Raw genomic sequence first — 19,918 nt, 5'->3', positions numbered from 1 at the left:
GCATGTAGATATGGACTTGTTTGAGTCACGAAGAAAAGTTGTCAAGTGTCTCCCACACCTCCAGCAAGATATAAAAGTTGAAGGTCTCTGGGATTTTCTTGCATTCTTACTTTCTGCAGCCGCCTGTTCTTATCTGAAAGAAAAATGAACGGATTTGTGAGTATATCCATTTTTGTTGAACTTGTATTATAAAAAGTTCCTTATTTTTAAAAACAAAAGTATGGAGAAGAAGATGCTCAAGTAAGTGGTACAGTACTGGGACTAATATGATCTGTGTATTGTTTCTTTGGGTTGTTCAGTGGGAAGCTTGCATTTCTTGGGTGTATAGTAATCCCCCTGGAGGCAGTGGAAGCATCATTTGAGCAAAGAGTGCAGAACTTGACTACAATTCAGGAGGGGGATTTAGTTATGATTTAATAATTACGGCTGTAGAGGCAAATCAAGAAGTAACATCGCATCAAGGAGGGACTTTTGAAAAATACAAAAAATTGAATGGTTATGTTATCGTACTGCTTTTTCAGTTACAGGCAAAAGAGCCTAATAGCTCTTTTACAATGAAGAATTTTACAATGAAGAATTGTAATTGTTTTCAACTGATACATATGTTAAGTGGGTAATTTTTCAAACTGATGCTTCCCTCAGTTCATGAACTGGGATTTTTTGTGGCACTGCCTGGTGTTTCTGTTGAGTGAGAATGCTCATTCCATTTACAGGCTGCAGTTCTCGTTTTGCTGGGAGTCTTTTGGACTCAGACTTCTGCTCTGGACGTAAGTAGACTGATAAGCCTTCTAGTGCATGTACTCATTTAAAATGTATTGGATTCCTGGGCAGAGGGCAAATATAATCGGAAGAAAAGCATAGAAGAAACTAACAAGATGCTTATTGCCAAGCGTAGAGAAAAACAGCATTTGCCAAAGGTGACAGTCATGTAAGCCAAAGAGGCAGTTCTGTGCAGGTGCATAATAACAAGAAATTGGGGGGGGGCATAGGTCCCCTTAGCTCAAGCTAAAATTTGGAGACTGTTGCAGTCTCCTGCCAGTGCCTGCTGCCACACGTAATGACTGGGATGCCCCGTGTTGTTGTTCCTTAGCCTGCAGTGAGGGCCTGTCCCCTCCTTTCTCACCCTGACGCACTCTTGCATAATTAATCTCCACCTCAAGGGCCTCCTGAGACTGCTAGAGGGTTGTATTTACATAAAGCAATCATACTTGTTTATTTGAGAGAAAGCATTTGTTTATATTGCACCTTTAAAAGGTGCAAGCCAGATGATGAACGATGATTTTGTGTTTTTTACCCAAGACCTTTGTCCTGCAAGAACCTCAGAATAACTATGTCACTGGAACTATGACTATCCACAACGAGAAGAACATTGTTGAAGTCCATGTCCGTTCTGGCGTGTATTCCTCTGATACCATTTTTGACTACTCGCGTGTAAGTCGATCTCAGAATCTGCCTAGACTTAATCTCTGAGGAAGTTTTTAAACTCAGAAATTATTTTAGTGTATTGTCACCATAAGTTGTTCTGAAACACTGTTTCTTTGAAGACTCCCATCACCTTTCCTCCTCTTAGGCCACCTCTTTGTTTCACCCATATGGTGGTGCAGTTTAAAAGACTTGTAATGAAACCTGTGGTGGCAGTTCATGAAAGTGAGAAGAATGTCACTGACCTCAGCGAGGTCAGAGTTGAGAATGGGCTGCCATCACTCACGTATAGCAAGTGCAGCAGAAGCCTGTCGGAAAAGATACTTGCTTCCAGTCTTATGGACAGACATTAGTGTGGGCAGGCTGCTTCCGTTCCCCAAAGGTGATAATGTAAATGCAGAGTCATTTCACAATAGTAGCCTGTGTAGCCACTTCGTCTTTCTTCTAGATTGTCTTAAAGAGTAGAGAGAATCAAATAATATTAGTGGTAGCCATTTTTAATTAATTAATAAAGTATAATTTTTTTTTAATCACAGGGGTATATTGCAACAAGGTTATTTTCACGAAAAGCCTGCTTTATCATGAAAATAAATAAGAAATACATCCCAGAGCTGCAAGAAATTGGACGCCTGGCTTTTGAGAGAAAGGTGACTTTGTAGCGAAACCCGTACTGTATACAAGAAAGGCCACTGTCTGAGAGTTGTGTGGTGTGGGGGAGCCCTCCATTCTGCCTTTAAGAACAGCTGTTCTTGGGAATGTCTTTTATTGCATTAGCAATCATGATTAACATCTGACCGCATAGAACTTCAAGGGAATATCATACAGAACATTATTTTAAGATAATGAGCAGTCATGGCCCACCCTGCAGTTTTATAGTGGAATGTCATTGTGACTAGTACTGTAAGATTCCGTGTCCTTGGAAGTAGTGTAATTTGACTATTTTGGGGGGATCGCAATATGAGTTCAGACAGGCTTTTCCTTTTTTTTATCATCATGCTGATATTTTGAGCTTGACATAACTTGAAATAACTTTGTTTGCAGAACAGAATTTAGAAATCGATTTACTTTGACCAGACTTTGACTTCCTTGTTCAGGCAAAGGTTTCATGAAGGTGACTGGAAGTATCGCCTGGAGATGAACTTGGGTTCTGGCCTGTTTTATGACAGCCTAATGGTAGCACATTTACAGCAAAACTTACTGCCAATTAACATAACTTATTATGATAGTAATGCAGCTCCATTTTGCTTTGTGGACAGAACTAGTATCTAGTGAACTTTGTTTCTGAATAGATTGAAAATATTTTTCTTTAAAAGCATATAGCTTCTTTAGCTAATGCTTTGTGTGAGGCAAGGGAAGGTGACTTTAGATTTTGGGATTTTCTCAAAGGATGTCCTAGTAGAATGAAACCAAAGCTAAATTACTGATGATGTCTAACATTTTCTTTTTAGACCATGAAGACAGTATACTCTCCAAATAATGTGTGGGCAGAGTTTCAATCTGGCCATTCCTTTTTTGGGGATATCAAAGACTGGATTGTCTATGGTAGAGCCATTGAACAGCTCTGCGCAGGTCTGCCTCTCTACGAGCTTGTTAAGACTGAACGTAAGTTGCAAGGTCGGAACATTATGCTTCCCTTATAGTGCATAAGCACCTTTCTGTCCTTTAAACCTAAGTCCACGTGGTACCTTTGAGGCAGGAACATACTGCCCTGTTCTAGAGAGGAAGAGTAAACTACCTAGCAGGATTGAAAGGGTAGGGCTCTGGGATGCTTTGGAAAATGTGGTAAAGCACTATTTTTCATCGTTAGGCATCTAAATATCTGGAACAGCTGTTCCAAAGTGGTTTGCCTGGTGTCAGAGGAAGCCACTGTGTAGCTGTACCCAACTTATGCCCCGATGATATAGTGGTCCCACAAGGCATCTACTGTATGCCAGCATGCTACCTGCTGTATGCGGGTTATGGGAAAGGAGGAGCACAAAGGTGATTTAAAGCCATACAGACATTTCCTCCCTTTGAGTTACACCATAAAAGTTTTACACAGTATCCATTGAGACCAACAGGAGCCTCCAATAGGACCATACTTGGGGATTTGATTTTGTGTATTTAACAGACTTTTCCTTGCTGGATACGGGGATCTTGTCACTGATAATATTTTCATTTTCTTGTTTGTTTTAGCACTACTGAATGGTAATCGCTGTGCTGATGCAGGAATTCCAACCATTTTGGGCATGAAAATCTGTGAAAAAGCCAATTAGGCTGGATCTTGACAATTCTGCTGCATGGAAACAGCTTGTTTCTTTGCATGCTTTTGTGATGGTAGCCATGTTCTCCAACTGGAACAAAACTCGGTGTTAGACTCTTGCCTATCCAAAGCTTTGAGTGCAACAAACCTATGACATACAAATAAAGCTAATGCAGTAATTAAAATGCTTTGTCTTTTTTCTTCATCCAAAAGCAGAATGGAAATCAAGTGGGCCTTGCTAGTTTTCCTACATTAAGAGATATGTTTCCCTTTGGTGCATTCCTATGCTCAGGCTGCAACATGACCTAGGCATTGGTATATGCTTCATGCCAATGAAGAAACAGTAACAGGATAGTTTTTTCCAGTGGAGAACTTCCCTTTGGCATCAGCACCCAACCTCTTCAGGTGCTGACTCACCTTATGTATGATTGCTGGAGGGAGGGAGAAAACAGATGAATGGATAGAAGATGGGAGGGAGCAGATTTATATTACCAACACTTGCAAAGAAGCTTGAATTCTGCAAGGCCAGTGAAAATTTGTAGCAATTTGAATAGGTGTGATGGGTCAGAGAGCTTTTTGTTCTGTGCATTTTTCAAACCTGGATAGAGGAGACTGTCCCAGTCCTAAAAAGTAGCCCAGAATAAAATTATCCTGTCACACAATGCCAGTGTAAAAAGAGCTGTGACCACTTGCTGAATGCCCCACATATGCTGGACAGTAGTTTGTGTCAGGAACTGATTAAAATACAAGATGAGGCAGCATTGGTGCTGCCTCCCTGCTCTTCTGGTAGATCTCAGTGAATGGCTGAATTCACACATCCTTTCCATCAGTGCTTGGAAGGAGTGTATATTTTGGGGCTGAAGACTAAATGTTTACCATTTATCGGAGCCTTGAATGGCTGCCAGAGGCCAAGGCATTCCTTTGGAGTCCAGGAAACTGGCCCCAGGTCTGCACTTCGTTATTTTCAAATCGGACTCCTGGTCAAACCATCTGCTATTTATTAAAAGAGCATTTTGTCATATGGTGAAACTGTTCTTCTAGATTAATTGTATTCACAACAGGCTGCAGGTTCTTGGTGATCCAAAGAATGTTTCTGGAGAGTCAAACTTTGGTAATTAAATCCAGGAATATTTGTGTGTGTCTGCAAGATACAGGATAGCCTGTTTAGCTGTATTTTGAAGAGGAGCTCACTGATGGGAAGTGAAACTAGGAGTTGGAGTTGTAGTTGTGATGTTCTTGGCTGATGCACGGGGGATGTGAAACACCTCAAAGCATTCTTTGAGAACACTGTTTGACAAGAGTACTCGCATGGGTTGTGACTTTCAAAGCTTTTGTGGTTGCAGTATCCAGAGAGGCTGTTGTTTCAAGACCTTCAAAACTCAGTTGGAAGCCCTAATCTAGTTTCCAAGGGACAACTGTCATATTTCAACCCTTTCCTTATGTATTCTTCTGTTAGAGGGCCTGGAAGTCATGACAAACCCCCCTCCCCCGAGTTAGCCAAGCCCTTCAAAATCTAGAAAATAACTGCCTTAATTATCTCAGGCTTTATATGTATTTGGATTATTTCTTTAGAGATGCTGACCTGACATCGACTATCCAGTGGAAATTTGAAGACTAGAGATTGAAGTAGATCCCAAAGGAACAAGCTGGTAGAGCTTCCAGAGAGGCAGACTAGATGTACGAACAAAGCTGAGTCGTCTTATTCTAAGATTTATTATTTAATTCAAAGTTATGTAAAATAATTAGTCATTGCCATCTGGTTTTCTGTGTAATTGCAGTATAGATGAATCTGAACTTGTACTGTGTGTGCAGTGTAATAATGGCCCCTTTCAACTCTCATCCTGTTGCCACTAGTTTAATCAGAATTAGTTACTTTAAAGCAACCCTCTGCGTACTACATTCATTTATTAATGAACAGTATTCTGAGATATGAGTGAGATCTGAGTAAAACAACAGAGTGATTATGCATGGTTATAAAAGATGCAGGGCTAAACTCTTCCGTTGACCCAGGGATAAAGAGCATTACTCATGTGAAGGGAGTCCTGTTCTTCTCTTGAATAGTTGCTTACAGATCGTGAGGACTATTCTGAATGGGCAAAATAAGGGATGCCTTGCTACCTTGATACTATCAATGGAAAACTGAAGCGCAGTCTACTCTGCCTGGTTTGACTGCTATCGCGGAAATTGTCCGTGACCAAGGCAGGAACTCAACCCAGCTCTTCAGTCTTCACTGATGGCTTAAAAAAAAAAAACCTCTTTCTGTGATTTGACTGAATTTCATTTAAATTATAAGCATATTTGAGGTCTTACATTTTTTGTTTAGAAAGTATTGCATATACATCTAAAAGCTTACCAGTAAGCTTTTAGTGTTTACGGCTTACTAATTTTGAAGGCAGTGTTACACGTTTGGTAGATTTGCTCTCGATACTAGAGCAAATAGTGCTACAAAGAACTCTGAAACAAGCCTCAACACCTTATTATCTGCCATTTAATTTTGTTTGAGCTAGGGAGGTAGCGTTTCTTGCCCTTCATGTACTCGAAAATGGAAGAAGATTGTTTCTAGCTTTTCTTTTAGATCACAATTGTATCAGTCAGACCTGTTAGCAATATATTTGCATTTTGACTGCTGTGTTTATCGTTTGATAAATAATGCTTCAGCTACCCATCTACTCCTGCAGCACCTCCAATGCCAGGGTGCACAGCTTAGAGGAAGCTTCTGGATGGAGCACCCTAGAGGCAAGTCTGTTGTGACGTTGCTGTACCTTTTGGGGTGCAGCTCACAACAAAGAGAAAAGGAAGCACAGGAAGAATCATATACCACACGATCCATATGATCACCTTCTCCTTCCCCCTGTTTTTCAGAGGATGGTCTGTTTTCACATGAGCGCATGGATGGGCATGTTACAGCTCTGAATTTACAGACCTTGAGCCTAGGCCTGTTGGTATTACCAACTGCACAGCAAAAGAAATTTATTCTGAATTTAGTAACTAACTACAGGAATGTACACCCAGCTCTGAACAAAAGCAGAGAAAAGGACCTGTGCGGGAGAAAGAATTTTGATATTTTATCTGTTTGATACTGTAGTTGGCCAGTGCTATTTCCTGCTATTTCCTTCTTTGCTGACTATGCCACAGTTCACCATATGTTTTATTATAGTCTTAGACTATAATTAATCTATTTTTCTTATCTTGCAAGGTGATGGATGTTACTACTGGACTACAGGGAAAGACCAAGGAAATAAAAAGCAGCAACAACAGGTAAAGTATCCCTGAAGATACGGTCCATCTGTTGCCTTAAATAACTGTAGTCTGAAAATGTTTTCAATCTTTAAATCCACAGCCTGTCAGCAAAAGGTCTGGACTGAATGTTCACAATCTGAAGGAAATATATAGCTTTTCTTTTACTGATGACTTAACTCAGACATGTGTTCTGTATAATATGAAGCATTTGCTGTCATAGAGCTTGGTAGGTATCAGTAGCTTTATGGGTCGTCTATCAGTAATGATCTTTTTACATTGTGATCCATGAGATTTCCTACCGGAATGGATGTAAAATTCCCACTGATTTCCACGGGAGGGACCCATAGAGGGTTGCAGCCGCTTCCTAAGTGGAGAGCAGCCACCAATTGTTCTCAGAAACAATGGGAGAGAGAGTTATGTTCACAGTCAACAAAGCAGAGTGCTTATCCTAATAACAACTGCCTATGGTTAATGTGCAGAGTGTATTGTCCATGACTTACACTTATTAGCCTTAAGTGTAAGATTAACATCTTGAAAATAGCACAGGCAACTGGTATATCTGCATCAGGAGAGGGGCAGGGCTGTGGTGATCTTACCAGGGCTGGAACCCTATCACAAAATGAAGAAAGGAGCTAGTGCACAAGCTTAGATCCTAACGACATATTGGCGGAAAGAGTTCAGAGAGGAAGAGAGTATCAGGATGTGACTGTTATTATCTTGAAAGTTACCTGATCTTTCCAAGAGCTTCTGTCCATCAAAGTAATATGCATGTTTTGGAAGTTTACCTAGCTTCTCAGCTAGGCTTGTTCTATAAAAGCATGGGGAATTTGTTTTATGTGGAAGAGAGCATGTTGGGAATGTGTCTGGGTGTGCCTAGAGTGAGTATCTGTGTGCATGTGCATTGGCAGCTTTTGTAAGTTAAAACAATATTATCCTAGGCTGGGATGTCAGAATAATGCCGATTATTTGCTCCCAGCTTTTTTAAAAAGCCTAAAAGGTGTTCAAAGGCATGCCTGGAATCCAAGCAATGGTATCATTGGATGCACGCTGACAAGCAGCTAAAATATGTCAAGCATCTGGGGAGGGCAGAATTAGCACACATTCCAGTCACATCTCCAACTCTGCTGTAATTAACCTTTCTTGATCCTTATACGTATCAGTGGGCAGGAAGCCTCAATGGTCCCTCACTGCCAAGGACACCAATTTATGTAGTCACCTGTGCTGCACATTAATCCAAGATCTTTTTACCACTGAACCCGTTCCACTGAGAACCTCCCCCCACCATTTCCCCAAATTTCCCAGTGTACAAGGTCAAGGTATGACACTTTTGCCAGTTGTGATCATTTTAAAATCAGAGATTAACCTGGAAACTCTTACCCTGGTGAGCAATACCATTTAAATTGAAAGAGACTGCTTAAATTAGGAGAGGCAGATTTTCATATATCATCTGATACGTGAAAGGAAGTTTTCCAGTTTGTATCAAGTAATGGAAAGGGACAGCTATTAACATTAGCAAATTTTCCTGTATAGGACAGAATTTCCACTAGCGGAGAAAAATGAAGTCAGACTGGAGAATCAAGCCCACTATTTGAAACAAAAATTGTGTGATCTGGGGCTGGCAAGCCAAAGATGTGAATGAGTGCTCTCATTTGCTAGGTCTTTCCACATTTTTTGTACTAACAATGCATAGTCGTGAGGAAAAAACATCATCTCTTAGTTTTAGAAGACAAAAACTTGCCTCTTGAGTGTGCCTCTGTAACAACTAACCACTCAGGAGCAAATTGCTGTGGTTGAGCACTGAATAATGTGGCAAGATCCATGTGCAAGAAGAGGATGCATCCCAGTGAAGGGAAGGTACGTGCTCAGTTTGCATGAAGGTGCCTAATCTTAAATACTCAAATTTTAAATTATTGTCCAGAGAGGAGGTAGGCTGGGTTTTGCATGGTTATTTGTTTAAAATAAGTAAATGTCTTGGCCAGTGAGCCATGCCAGATTTTCCAAGCCATATAATCCAATCCTGGTGGTACATGTTCGTCTTCTGCTTGAGCTAAGAAGCGAGCGTGATTTCGATTGACCGCTAGATGGCAAATTGTTACAGTAACCTCAACAGTTCTTTTCCTTACTGCAATCTGAATCTAGGGTTGTTATTAAGTGAGATCTTGCTGTCATTAGGCTAGTAGGAGCAAACCATAACTCAAATATAAAATAAAATGAATCCCTGTCAACCTGAGACCCATTTCCCAGGAAGTAAAAGCTGAGTCAGGATGCAGAGGATTAGAATTCTTTCAGATTTCCAAACTAGTGGGATATTTGTTTTCACATGTAATTATGCCCCATTTGGTGACTAACTGAGCTCTTTTTCGATCCCTTAATATTTGTCATTTTTTTCTCTTTAATATATGTATATATATTCCATTATCTAATGAGGCACGAGGTTTATTAATGAAAGATTAAGAAGCGTTCTAGAAACGTAAGTAGCAAAGATTCACAAGATCTAATATGAATGAGTGAAATCTTTTCTCTTTTAGAAAAGGGATGCAGCAATGGATGAAAGATAAATCTGACAAACGCCAATAGCACATTGGCCATGAGCACAGGTAAGGGGGGAAGCCCCAACGCTCCTGCATTTCTTATCTCCCTCTCCTTATCACAACCCTGTTGTCACCAAGTGAAATCTAACCAGCCCTACCTGTCTTTGCCCCTGCCCAATCCTGTTTAGCCAGGCTCCTCCCTCAGACATGAATAACCCACAGAGGAATTATGTGCTCTTGGCTTGTTGTTTGGTTTGGGGTTTTTTTGCAGGGGGGGACTAAGGGAGAAAGGGTGCTGGGAGTCTGGCTGGGGTTTCGTAGCTAGGTCTTCGTTCCTTGCAGGCAGGTCCTGCTGTTCTTAGCACTCGTCATGGCCACATCCTCTGCTGGTTTTAGCATCTCTCTTCCTATTCTGTAAGTTCTTTTCTTTGCTCTTTCTCTCAGCTCAGTAAAAGGCAGCCAGACTCATGTGACTTGGCAGTTCCCACTTTATTTAATTTTCCGAGGGTGTATATAAAGAAAGGAAGGTGATTCAGACCTGTTGAATGGGGTCCTCAAGTTGCTCTAGCCATTTCTTGTTAGCTAGAAAAGCAGATGTAGCATAAAGTAGACCCTTTTGTGGCTATGCCCGGAGTGGAGAAAGCATCCTTAAAAAAATCACTTTGTAATTGCTGGTACTAGGATGGGAGCTGATGTGGGGATATAAAGGAGAGTAGAGGGGTAAAGCAGTACAATGAGTTTTCCTGAGGAGGTTCTTGTAATTCGGATAGCTTCCAGGACAGCCCGGACTATAAACGTAGCTAAGGCCTTTATCTGTTTGCAGGCTGTAAATCCTGCCCGGCAGTTCCCAGATAGGATACAGTACATCCACCCTTCCCATACATACCATGGTAGTCACGATGCCAGCTGCTGGGGAGTTTCCCCTTTCTCCTGCTGGCACTATTGTACAGATGGTCACGTAAGGATTGTTAAGCGTTTAAAAATATGTTTAAATTGAGACATAAGGACGTTAAGGCTTGAGCCAGCAGTGGTAGCCAATAACCTTTTCCATCCCCTGTGATAGGAAGCAGAGGCTGTTTTCACCTAAAGAAGCTCCCTGATTCAGAAATTTGCCCTCAGCACGCTGGGAGGTGTTTGACAGCAGCACATTAAGCAATGTCCCTGGGTGCAATGTACTGAGAGCTGAGCCAGGGCACTCTGCCACTCATTCCAGATAAGTCGAGCCCTTTAACACCAGGGACTGCAAGGGGCTTGTTCCATGCTCTCAATGAGATAAGCTGCCATCCGCGCTTCACAAGACACTCCTATCTGCCAAGCTGCTCTGAGAAAAACTGGGAGATGTGCAGCATGATTTAAAGCACATTACAGACTCCCCCAAGCTACAATCCTAAATGTGGGGGTCTTGCTAGTTAGAAGTGAGGAACTACCAGAGGGGTAGGATCCTTCAGATAGGGGAGTGTGTATGCATAGCTTACAGGTGTTAAACAGCTGTGAAGGAGATAACTACAACACAATAAGAATGATAGAGCTACCAGTACTAGAGTCTAAAAAGTGGGAGATTGATTAAAAATTCTGTAATTAAAATCTATTTTCATGATCCTGAGCCTAACAAGTGTTAATACAGTATAAATAGTACCTGAGAGAGAGTAGTCTCTCTATGCGTATGCTACCACTAAAATGGTCCTGATGTGACAGCTAATCAGAAAACAAGCTGTGTATCAATAAGATAAGTTTCCTGGCTGTAAAGATATTTGCATAGAGCTATTACCTATGGACTCTCATTTTCCCTGCCCATTGTGATTTGTTTTTTAAAGCTGCCAAGATAAAGTCACATTTTTGATGTGCCAGTTAAATTTAGAGAGCAATTAGTCCTCCAGTTTGTTGGTCTTGGATATTTGTAAGACTTTTTCAGGTGAGGAGAATTCAGCAGTTGCCTTGTAAAGTGAGCTATTAACAGCAGTTGATCAAATTTCTCAGTAATGCTAACCAATACATAAGTATTCTGAACATCCTAAACAATAAAGTTGCAGGAGCCAGACCAAGAGGACCAGACCATATTTGGAATTTTTGCTGCAATCGAAGCCAAAATTAATGAGAAGTTCTATACAGTTTCCCTTAGAAAAAGATAGAAGAGACAACATTTGATATGCAGTTGCATGGCAAACAGAAATGAGAGAGGCTGCTGAGAATCCTAATTTAGCCAGTATAATTCCAATCATCAAGTTACAGAAACTGAGATGTAATACATTTTAATCTTTGAATTTTTTAGGCTGTACTTAAACAGTATTTTTTACTGGATCAATCTCTTCTACTGTTACATACAACTTGCTTTCCCTTTTTGATCCCAACCCTAACATCAAATAAACAGAGCAAATATTAGACATGCTTGTCTAATTTTTTCTCATGTTTTGTTGATATAATTACAAGCTATTGGCTTTGTAATTACCATTTCATGCTGAGACATCAGCTAACACTGCCAGAAAATATTCTGTCTCTGCTTAATACTCAAATTGTCAATTAAATAATTTCAAGCTATTAATCAAAATTGTCAACAAAATAATTTCTGGTGAACAGAGCCTGTTTTCTGCCAACCCATCGTTCAGGATTAAGAATCCATAGTTCTAAAAACCAAGGACAAGACACGTTTAGTTAATTGTTCCCAAGAACTTTGTTCTTTTAGGGCTGTGGGAGTATTTAAATGGAGTTCTCATTAAGGAAAAGAATGGTATTCCTCAAACAGCCCACTTGGACATAGCTGACAAAGAAAGAGGAACAATTTTGGAGATTTCTGTGAAATTTTGTTCAGGAGTCTTGCTTTTGTTAGTGTCACTGAAGCTGCTCAGAGAGTTGCCCGCAGTTTTAACGCCCACATGAATACCAAAGCACCATAAAATAACTGGATGATGAGAGAAGGAATTTCAAAAATGTAAAATTAAAACTTTCTCTTGACCTTTTTCTGTTAAACTGTTCTGTGAAGCAAGTATGATAAGAAGCCTGCAGAGTCAAAACTCCTGGTATTAAACAGCGTGCCTACTCTGCTGTTCATTAGCACTGCAGTACAATCACTTTCTGTGTGAAGATCTCAAATAGTAATTGATTTATTTTTGACCATGTCTCACCAGGTTTGAATTGTCAGACTGAATTAATAAATTGTGTGACCTTTCAGGGTACTAAATTTTAAATGACCTTTTAATATTAGTTAGGGCCTCCACCTGCATGGAGGCATATACCGAGATAATGGGGGTGGAGACAAATCAATAGATTTCTTGAGACATCTCCCACCCCATAAATGATATAAGCAAATATTTAGCTTACTGCTCCTGGAAATACTTGTGCTAAATGTAAGCATTTTGATTGCCTGTGTTAGTTCATTTTGAGGTCTAGCAAGAAAAAAAGACAGGTTAAATGCTGGAATGTACAGAAGCAGATGCAAAAGCAAGGGCCCGCTTTGCCTTTCTCATGTAAGGAGCTAAGAATTTTCTGTGTATCATTCTCTGACTGCAGGACTGAGCTATGTGCGTGCTAGAAATTTCCCAATTAAATACGACGCCAACCCAATCACACTAGAAAATGGCAGCTCTTCAGAATAACTGCTTGAGGAATGAGCACACAGGGAGACGGGACTCACAGTAACAATGAGGCCAGTGAATTTGCTGCAGGTGACTGACAGGACACTGACAGGAAGGCAATGTTCAGCTATTTCCAGCTCTTTTCTTTCTGTTTCAGTTGCTCAGGCTTTGCGCTGGCTTGAAAATCTCTGCTTATCGTTATTGATCTGTACTGCCGCGTGGCCAATGACCCACAGCCGAGACCAGATTTCACTAGTGCAAATGCACACTGAGGGACTCCCTTCCTAGAGCCTGGCGCTTTTGCCACCTCAGCAGGAAAAAAGGAGAGAGGAAAGGGAATTGCCAGTAGTAGTGCAGGTAGTTTGGGTGCCCTGCCCGTTAGTATGTCCCCCATCCTTTTCACTTGCCTGGAAATAGCTGATGAAGAAGAGGTGCCGCTGGCTTACCATATAAAGCTGTTGATGCACATTTCAGTGTTGTCTCTGGGTCAGAAGGAGGTTGTGTTATACAGTTTAACTAGTTCCCTGCGCTTGTGGCTGCACAGTGACTGTCGTCTTCTCCCTGTCTTCTTTTTCTCAATCACACTGGTTGTAATGCATTGCTACACTTCTCGCTTCCCACTCTTTCATTAAATACTATCTTTTCATTTTCCAGTGACATCTGAAATCAGAATAGAGAGCTGCTGGGAACAGCCCATTTATGGAAAGGAAGTCCAGAGCAGCCATGAACCGAGGCATACAGAAATAAGGACTTAGGCAGATGCAGGAATGGAAACTAATTTTAGTTATTCCATTGCAAGCTCATCACACTGTCAGTGTCACACTCTTCTTTATCTCACATATCACATCCAACAGTTACCTCATGCCACAGCTATCTCCTGACAGAGACCTTTGTGGGGCATTTTCTTAATTTCATCCCTGTATTTTGGAAAACTTCAAATCACATGCTGTGATGGTTGCTAGAGTGCATTAGCTTGCATCTCTCTCCTACTTCCCTGAAATGGCATATATGTCTGTGGCGTCTTGATTAGAAAGCAGTCTTGAACTGAAATCCCTGCATTTACTCAGCTTTTGAAAAGGATTTCAGGTTTGCCCAGTATGAATTTTAAAAATTTCTCAACAAGATCTCTTGCTGTTGTTTCAGTCTGAGCTTTGATCCAAGTGCTGTGTGAGAGAGATGTGTCTTACCCTCCTGACACTGTGCAGTGGAAAAATATGTGGGTTTTTTCAGACTGATCTCAGTGTTTTTGAGGGCTGATTAACGTCACTAAAGGCACTCCTGTTCTTCCATTAAAACACACCCTTTTCTTCTTTATTAATGCTCTATTACTTACGGGCAAAAGCAGTCGTGTGGCTGAGAATGACGGCTCTCTGCATCATATAGAAAAGACTCTCAGGCTTGACATTTTTTTTCTCTAAGGTTTTAGCACAGAAACAAAGGTTCCCTTGTGCTATAATGCAAATCCTTTGCAGGAGGAGGATGGGATAGGATATTTTCTTGTGGTGAAGCAGGACATTGCATTTTGAGTTCTGGAAATTGAGAGATGATTGCTGGATCTGCTATCGATGTCCTCTGCTACCTTGGGCAAGTCGATTGATAAATTTTCTTCTGCGAAACAGGGATGCTTTCCTTTGCTACCCTGTGTGTCGCTTTACATACAGTGCACATTCTTGGGGGACAGGATTTGTTTCTTATCTTAGCACATGCAAGCGTTTAACTGTGCTGCTGACAAACAAGCATAAAACTTAAATGAAGATTGTAAAGCTCTTTGAGATCATAGGATACTGGAAATGGTTGACGTTTGTTAGATTTCCTATCTCACCTGCCCTAAATATGGGGATTTGGAATTGCAGTTTTAAGATCCATAAGAAATGTCCCCAAAAGACCGTAGCGGATGGGAGTCCTTCCCTTGTGAAACATGAAATGAAATGCTTTTACCTCCGCACTCCAGCCAGTTTTACCTGTGATATTTATATTCATGTATAAGCAGGATGGGCAAAATTTTAATATCCTCTCCCCCTCCATAGATTATTTATTTAATTGAATATTTTTCCATCAAATACCTCTCTTCAAATATTTTCGGAAAAAAAAAAAGGAACTCTAAGTAATACCTGCTTTTCATTAATGCTTCGGTATTAAACAAAGAACAATTCTGTTTTCCTCTACTGAAACCTTAATCTCTTTGGGTTTGCTTGGTGGTGTTTTCTGAGAGACTCTTTCAATAGAATCCATTAAAAACAATCAGAGAAAAAGGAAAAAAAAAAAAGAAAAAAGGAAACTTTTTTTTTCCAAGTTTTAAAGTCTAATATGTAATAATAATCTAATTTTAAAATCTTAATTAAATTTCTTAAGGTATGGACTACTGAACCAAAATTCACCCGAGTTTACACGTGGAGAAATTATATGTGACATAATTACTAACTGGAAAACTTTCTTTTTATTCACTGAGGAACTATTCATGTCCAGAAAGCCCAGGACACATAAGCAAACATTAATCACTTTCTCCTGGGAAAGGTTCCACACCCCAGAGTGCTCTGAGTGTCTTAGTGAGAGCAGGTGTTCCTCCGTTCTGAAAATCAGACTCAGGAAGGGTGAGGATGCTTAAAAAACACTTCACATTCTTTTTCCCCACTTCCTCTTACCCAGAGGAGCATCACACCCTTTCGATCTTGTATATCGTCGACCTTGACACTTCGTAAAGCCCTGCTTCACTTTCTAGCCTTTCAGCACTGAGCTTGCTTCACACATTCCTGCTCAAACCCGTGCTCTTCTGCTGCCTCTTGACAGAAGAAGCCGTGGAGGCATCGGCTTGGAGGAAGTTATGGGGTGCCTGAGATTAGAGTCTATTTTGGAGCCCCACAATCTTCAGGACTGACCCTTTCGACAAGTGAGCTGTTCCCAGGAGTTGCTGCATAGCCTTGGCTACCGCTGTGTCAACTGCACTCGTGTTCATGCCCGATCCGCTTAGCGCTGTGAGTAGGAGAGGCCTCTCTTTGCTCTCTGGGCTGATTTTTCCCCTCCAGTTCTTACCAGGGCGTAAGAATGGAGAGTGTCCAACCCATGGTGGCACTCCCACCAGAAGCCAGCTCCGACAGGAAGGGCAAAATGTTAATTAAACAGTGCTGTATACATGCTGAATGTTGTTCCCTAACACTGCCAGGTTCAGTGCAGAGGCTTAGGTTTTCATTAGCTACGGTTTCCCATGTACAACCGCAAATTAACTGGGGAAACGAACACAAACTTCCTCGGAGTGAGGGCCCAGAGACCTTTCTGTAACTCTGCCTGCCTGATGCACCATTTATTGCTAATGAAATGGGGTCATTGTTTATGCTACAGATTTAATAATGATTAGACAGTGATTCTTATTAATGTTCCCTCTCCAGCTACCTCAGTTAATCTATTTAGCATAGATTTTTTTTGAGAGCAATTTCCTTTCTAGGGTACTTATTGTGCATGTAAATTGCAGTGCATGTGAAAAAAAGGCCAAACCTCTTCATTTCAGTGACATGAAATAAAGCCCTCCTGTTAAACATTTTAATTCAGAAAAAAAAAAAGCATGTGTTAAATTCATCAGGCTGCAACCTAAGGAAACAGGAAGCTGCTTTTATATCAGATGTCCTCTATGGGTATTCCTCCTCTGGCAAATCCCCAGCAGGGTCTAAATTGAATAAGCTAGGAAACTCAGCAAAAGCTGGTTTGTATATAACACAGCAGGCTGCATTGCCCTTCAGTATCCTATTGTTCAAGGAGTTATCAAAACAAGAGCGGAAATGCAAAGACAGTTGGAATGTCTGAGCAGTAATTGTGTTCCTAATGAGCCACTGAATCAAGATGACATATTTGGGGGTTAGGAAGTTTATGTCAGATCACTGTACGCACACTACTTTTTACTTTGCATATTTATGTCTGCAGGGTGTGAAATTACAGATTCATAGAAAATACGTCTGGACTTAGCAGGGCTTAGAGAGGTCACTAGCCCAGCCTCTGCTCCAAGGCAGCGTCAGCTCTGCTTATGTCACTGCCGGAGCAGTTAAAGTAATGCTGTTCGGTTTTGTCACCCAGCGAATCACAGTTGCACAGCAGACTAAGTTTTAATTCGTAGGAAAGTGCAGTGAACCTAGAAAAACTCCGCTGGATCTAGAATTGTTCATCTGGATTAACAGTAACAGAGAGAAGAATTTCACTCAATGTGTGATTAAGGGCCAGGTGCAGTCCTCAAAATAGCCGATGGGTCCGTAGCGAGAGAGGAGATTCCGCTAAACACCTCAGAGCCATACAAATGCTAAAAAATTCCTTTTAAATTCAAAACCTTCAGCTCTAAATCTCGTAGAAAACCCCAAACCCTCAGAAAGGGGCAACATAATACCACAGATCCCGGTGCTTAAAAGCTCTGCAAGGCATATCTGTGTGCTGTTGCCTGTGCAGCCAAGCCATTATTCGTACTTGTCTGAGAAGGAAAACCAGACATTAGCAAAGACTGAGGATAAGGCCATACGCTGTGAAGTGCTGAGAAGGTTCAGCACCTGCTGCCTTCCCGCAAGCAGTAGCTCTACAACGTGCTTATCTCTTTCATTTAACAATATGTGCATTTATATATATGAAATCAGTGCATTTCTGAAACTAATATTTAAACATTAAAAAAATGAAACCACTTCTGCAGGTACTATTGCTCTCATGATGAATCTACTACCTGCACAGCTGTGACAAGCCGTCCTGAAGATTTTCTTTTACAGTAGCCAGTGTTGCGCTGCATGATGGAGTTAAGGCTAAGTCTGTTCTCATGGTTTTCAATGTTAATCTCGCTTCCTGTGGCAGTAAGGACCTTAGTTCGGCATAGTCAGGTGATGAATCACAAACAAAAAGAAGATTGTGCTTTTCTTTTTAAGTTAATTAACAGAATTGACCTGAACTTGGCTCCAAAATGTCCCTGTTTTCTGTGCTTAGTCCTGGAAAGCCACAATATTCAGAGATGAGTCTTTGAAAAGGCTGCAGAGGATTTATAGATAAACTTGCACATGAACTCCACAATGAGATCTAAATTAATCTTCCTAAGCTCAAATATCTACTTCTAATGTAGTGCAGCAATAACAGGGATCTTAATAATGTACTTAGCTTTTATTGTCAAGTTCCCCATGTTTAGGAGAAGAAGAGTTGAATAAAACGAGGTTAAAAGGCCATGCTAAGGTCTGGCTCCATGACATCAATACTGCACATGATTTTCACAAAGATACTGATATTTATGAAAAAAATAGAGGGTGAATTTAAAACAGGCATGGCTTGAGTATCGTTCTAATTAAGTTAGCTGGAGTTGTGGCCATTTGTGCCTGTGATAGATTTGGGCTATTGAAGCTAGGGGTAACAAATCCATGGATGTGCTTAGCCATAATGGAAAAGCAGAGTCCAGAAAACTCAGCAGATCAGTGGTAGTCTTTGGGTAAAGTTCTTAGTGCTTGCAAGGAGAAACTGCAGTATGAGAAGAAAAGCCTCTTTATCTCGAGTGCTGAACCACTCGGGCATAGGAGCTGAGCTCTGGTCCTGTTGCCAAAACAAGGGCACTTTGAAAAAGTCTGTGAAGAACAAGGAGATTTGAGTGGACAATGTTATATAAGAACTAGACCAATTTTTGCATGCACAATGCTCACATTTTGTTGAAATTTGCACACTAAAGCAAAAAGGGCCATTAAATAATTTTAGCACATCTTTTTGGCAAAGTCATTTCCATATTCCCTACATTGTGCCTTGAGCTATTTGAATTGATGTGAAGGTGAAGTCAGAGTAATCTGTTGGCCTTTGTGTGTTTTCAGTAATTTTTAGAGAGCCTCTTTGGCAGTGCTGTGACTAAATCAAGAATAACTGTAACCTGCCAAGTCACATATATAAGATAAAGAAGGAAGGAAAGATTTTCTCAACCATTTGCAAATATTCCAGTCCTCTCTCTGTCTCTGAGCGTTTATATGGCACGCAACACCGAGTGCTAGCATTCAACTAGTGTTAATGTTCAGATCAGGAAAGGGTGGTTTATAGTGAAAATAAGCACTGCAAAAAAAAAAAAAAAAGTCCTTTATCACAAACTGTGTGGTGCCAATGCAGGTGTATGGTGTCTGCATAAAAAAAATCGAGGCCCAGCTTTACAGGCCACGCTCTCTGGCTTGCATTCGATCTCTCTTCAAAGTGTTCTTTCCAGCAGAGCCCTTGCAAAGCACAGCTTTATAGTTGCAATGTGAGAAATTCTTCTCACTCATCTTGAGCTCATCTGCTCCTCTGCAATCAGGGCCTTGTGACTCCAGTATTGTGGTCGTACCGAGAGCTCTTCTCCCGTGCTGTGCGCTGTACAAGCACAGAAAAATGGACCTCTTCCCAAAAAAGTTCCTTTGTAAGTGTAATGTAGAGACTTAGCTCTAAAATAGTTTTGAAAAGGGCAGAGTTGTTACCCTAAGGGAGTTATTCTTTGCCCTTGGTGCAAAATTGTTAGGTTTGGATAGAGGTTCTGTAGAATTTACATGTTAGCTTGAAAACTGTGCGTGGATGAAAGTTGTTCGTGCATGGCAAAGGAAGTCTGCTACCAGGAGGCAGAAAGAAAGGGCAGTTCCTTTCTGAGGAGAAACTTGTCCTATCTCCGAGTGTCCTAGCGCAGAATGTTTACAAAATGCTCATTAAGGGAAAGGGGATTGCGAGATAGCAACAAATCTGGTGAACAGCTTACACTACATGAGATAAGAGAGGCAAGGCGACCATAGAAGAGAGCAAGCCATATCCAATTACCGAGACCTGGTTTTGGGGAGGGGGAAGGGGGAGACAGACAGGACGGATCACAAGTTTCAAGACAAGAGCTTCCAAACTTGTCATCTCTCTGTGACACAAGCCGCGTACAACCAGGGGATAAAACCACCACTTAGCCCACACGAGAGCTAGAG

The 19,918-nt window shown here is 41.0% G+C and overlaps 1 protein-coding gene across 1 annotated transcript; it reads left to right on the top strand.

Moving 5' to 3' along the window:
• The first annotated feature begins 115 nt into the window (after positions 1–115).
• Positions 116–3,849, top strand: GKN2 (gastrokine 2). The gene is made up of 6 exons (XM_075174706.1): positions 116–156; positions 714–767; positions 1,300–1,431; positions 1,959–2,069; positions 2,871–3,024; positions 3,598–3,849. The coding sequence occupies exons 1-6, from the start codon at positions 145–147 to the stop codon at positions 3,675–3,677; spliced, it is 543 nt and encodes a 180-aa protein (XP_075030807.1). The 5' UTR covers positions 116–144; the 3' UTR covers positions 3,678–3,849.
• The last annotated feature ends 16,069 nt before the right edge of the window (positions 3,850–19,918 follow it).

Source organism: Calonectris borealis, chromosome 27, assembly GCF_964195595.1.
Source record: "Calonectris borealis chromosome 27, bCalBor7.hap1.2, whole genome shotgun sequence".
NCBI lineage: Eukaryota > Metazoa > Chordata > Aves > Procellariiformes > Procellariidae > Calonectris > Calonectris borealis.
The sequence above is the reverse complement of the archived record's forward strand: the minus strand, read 5'-3'. Positions and strand labels throughout refer to the sequence as shown.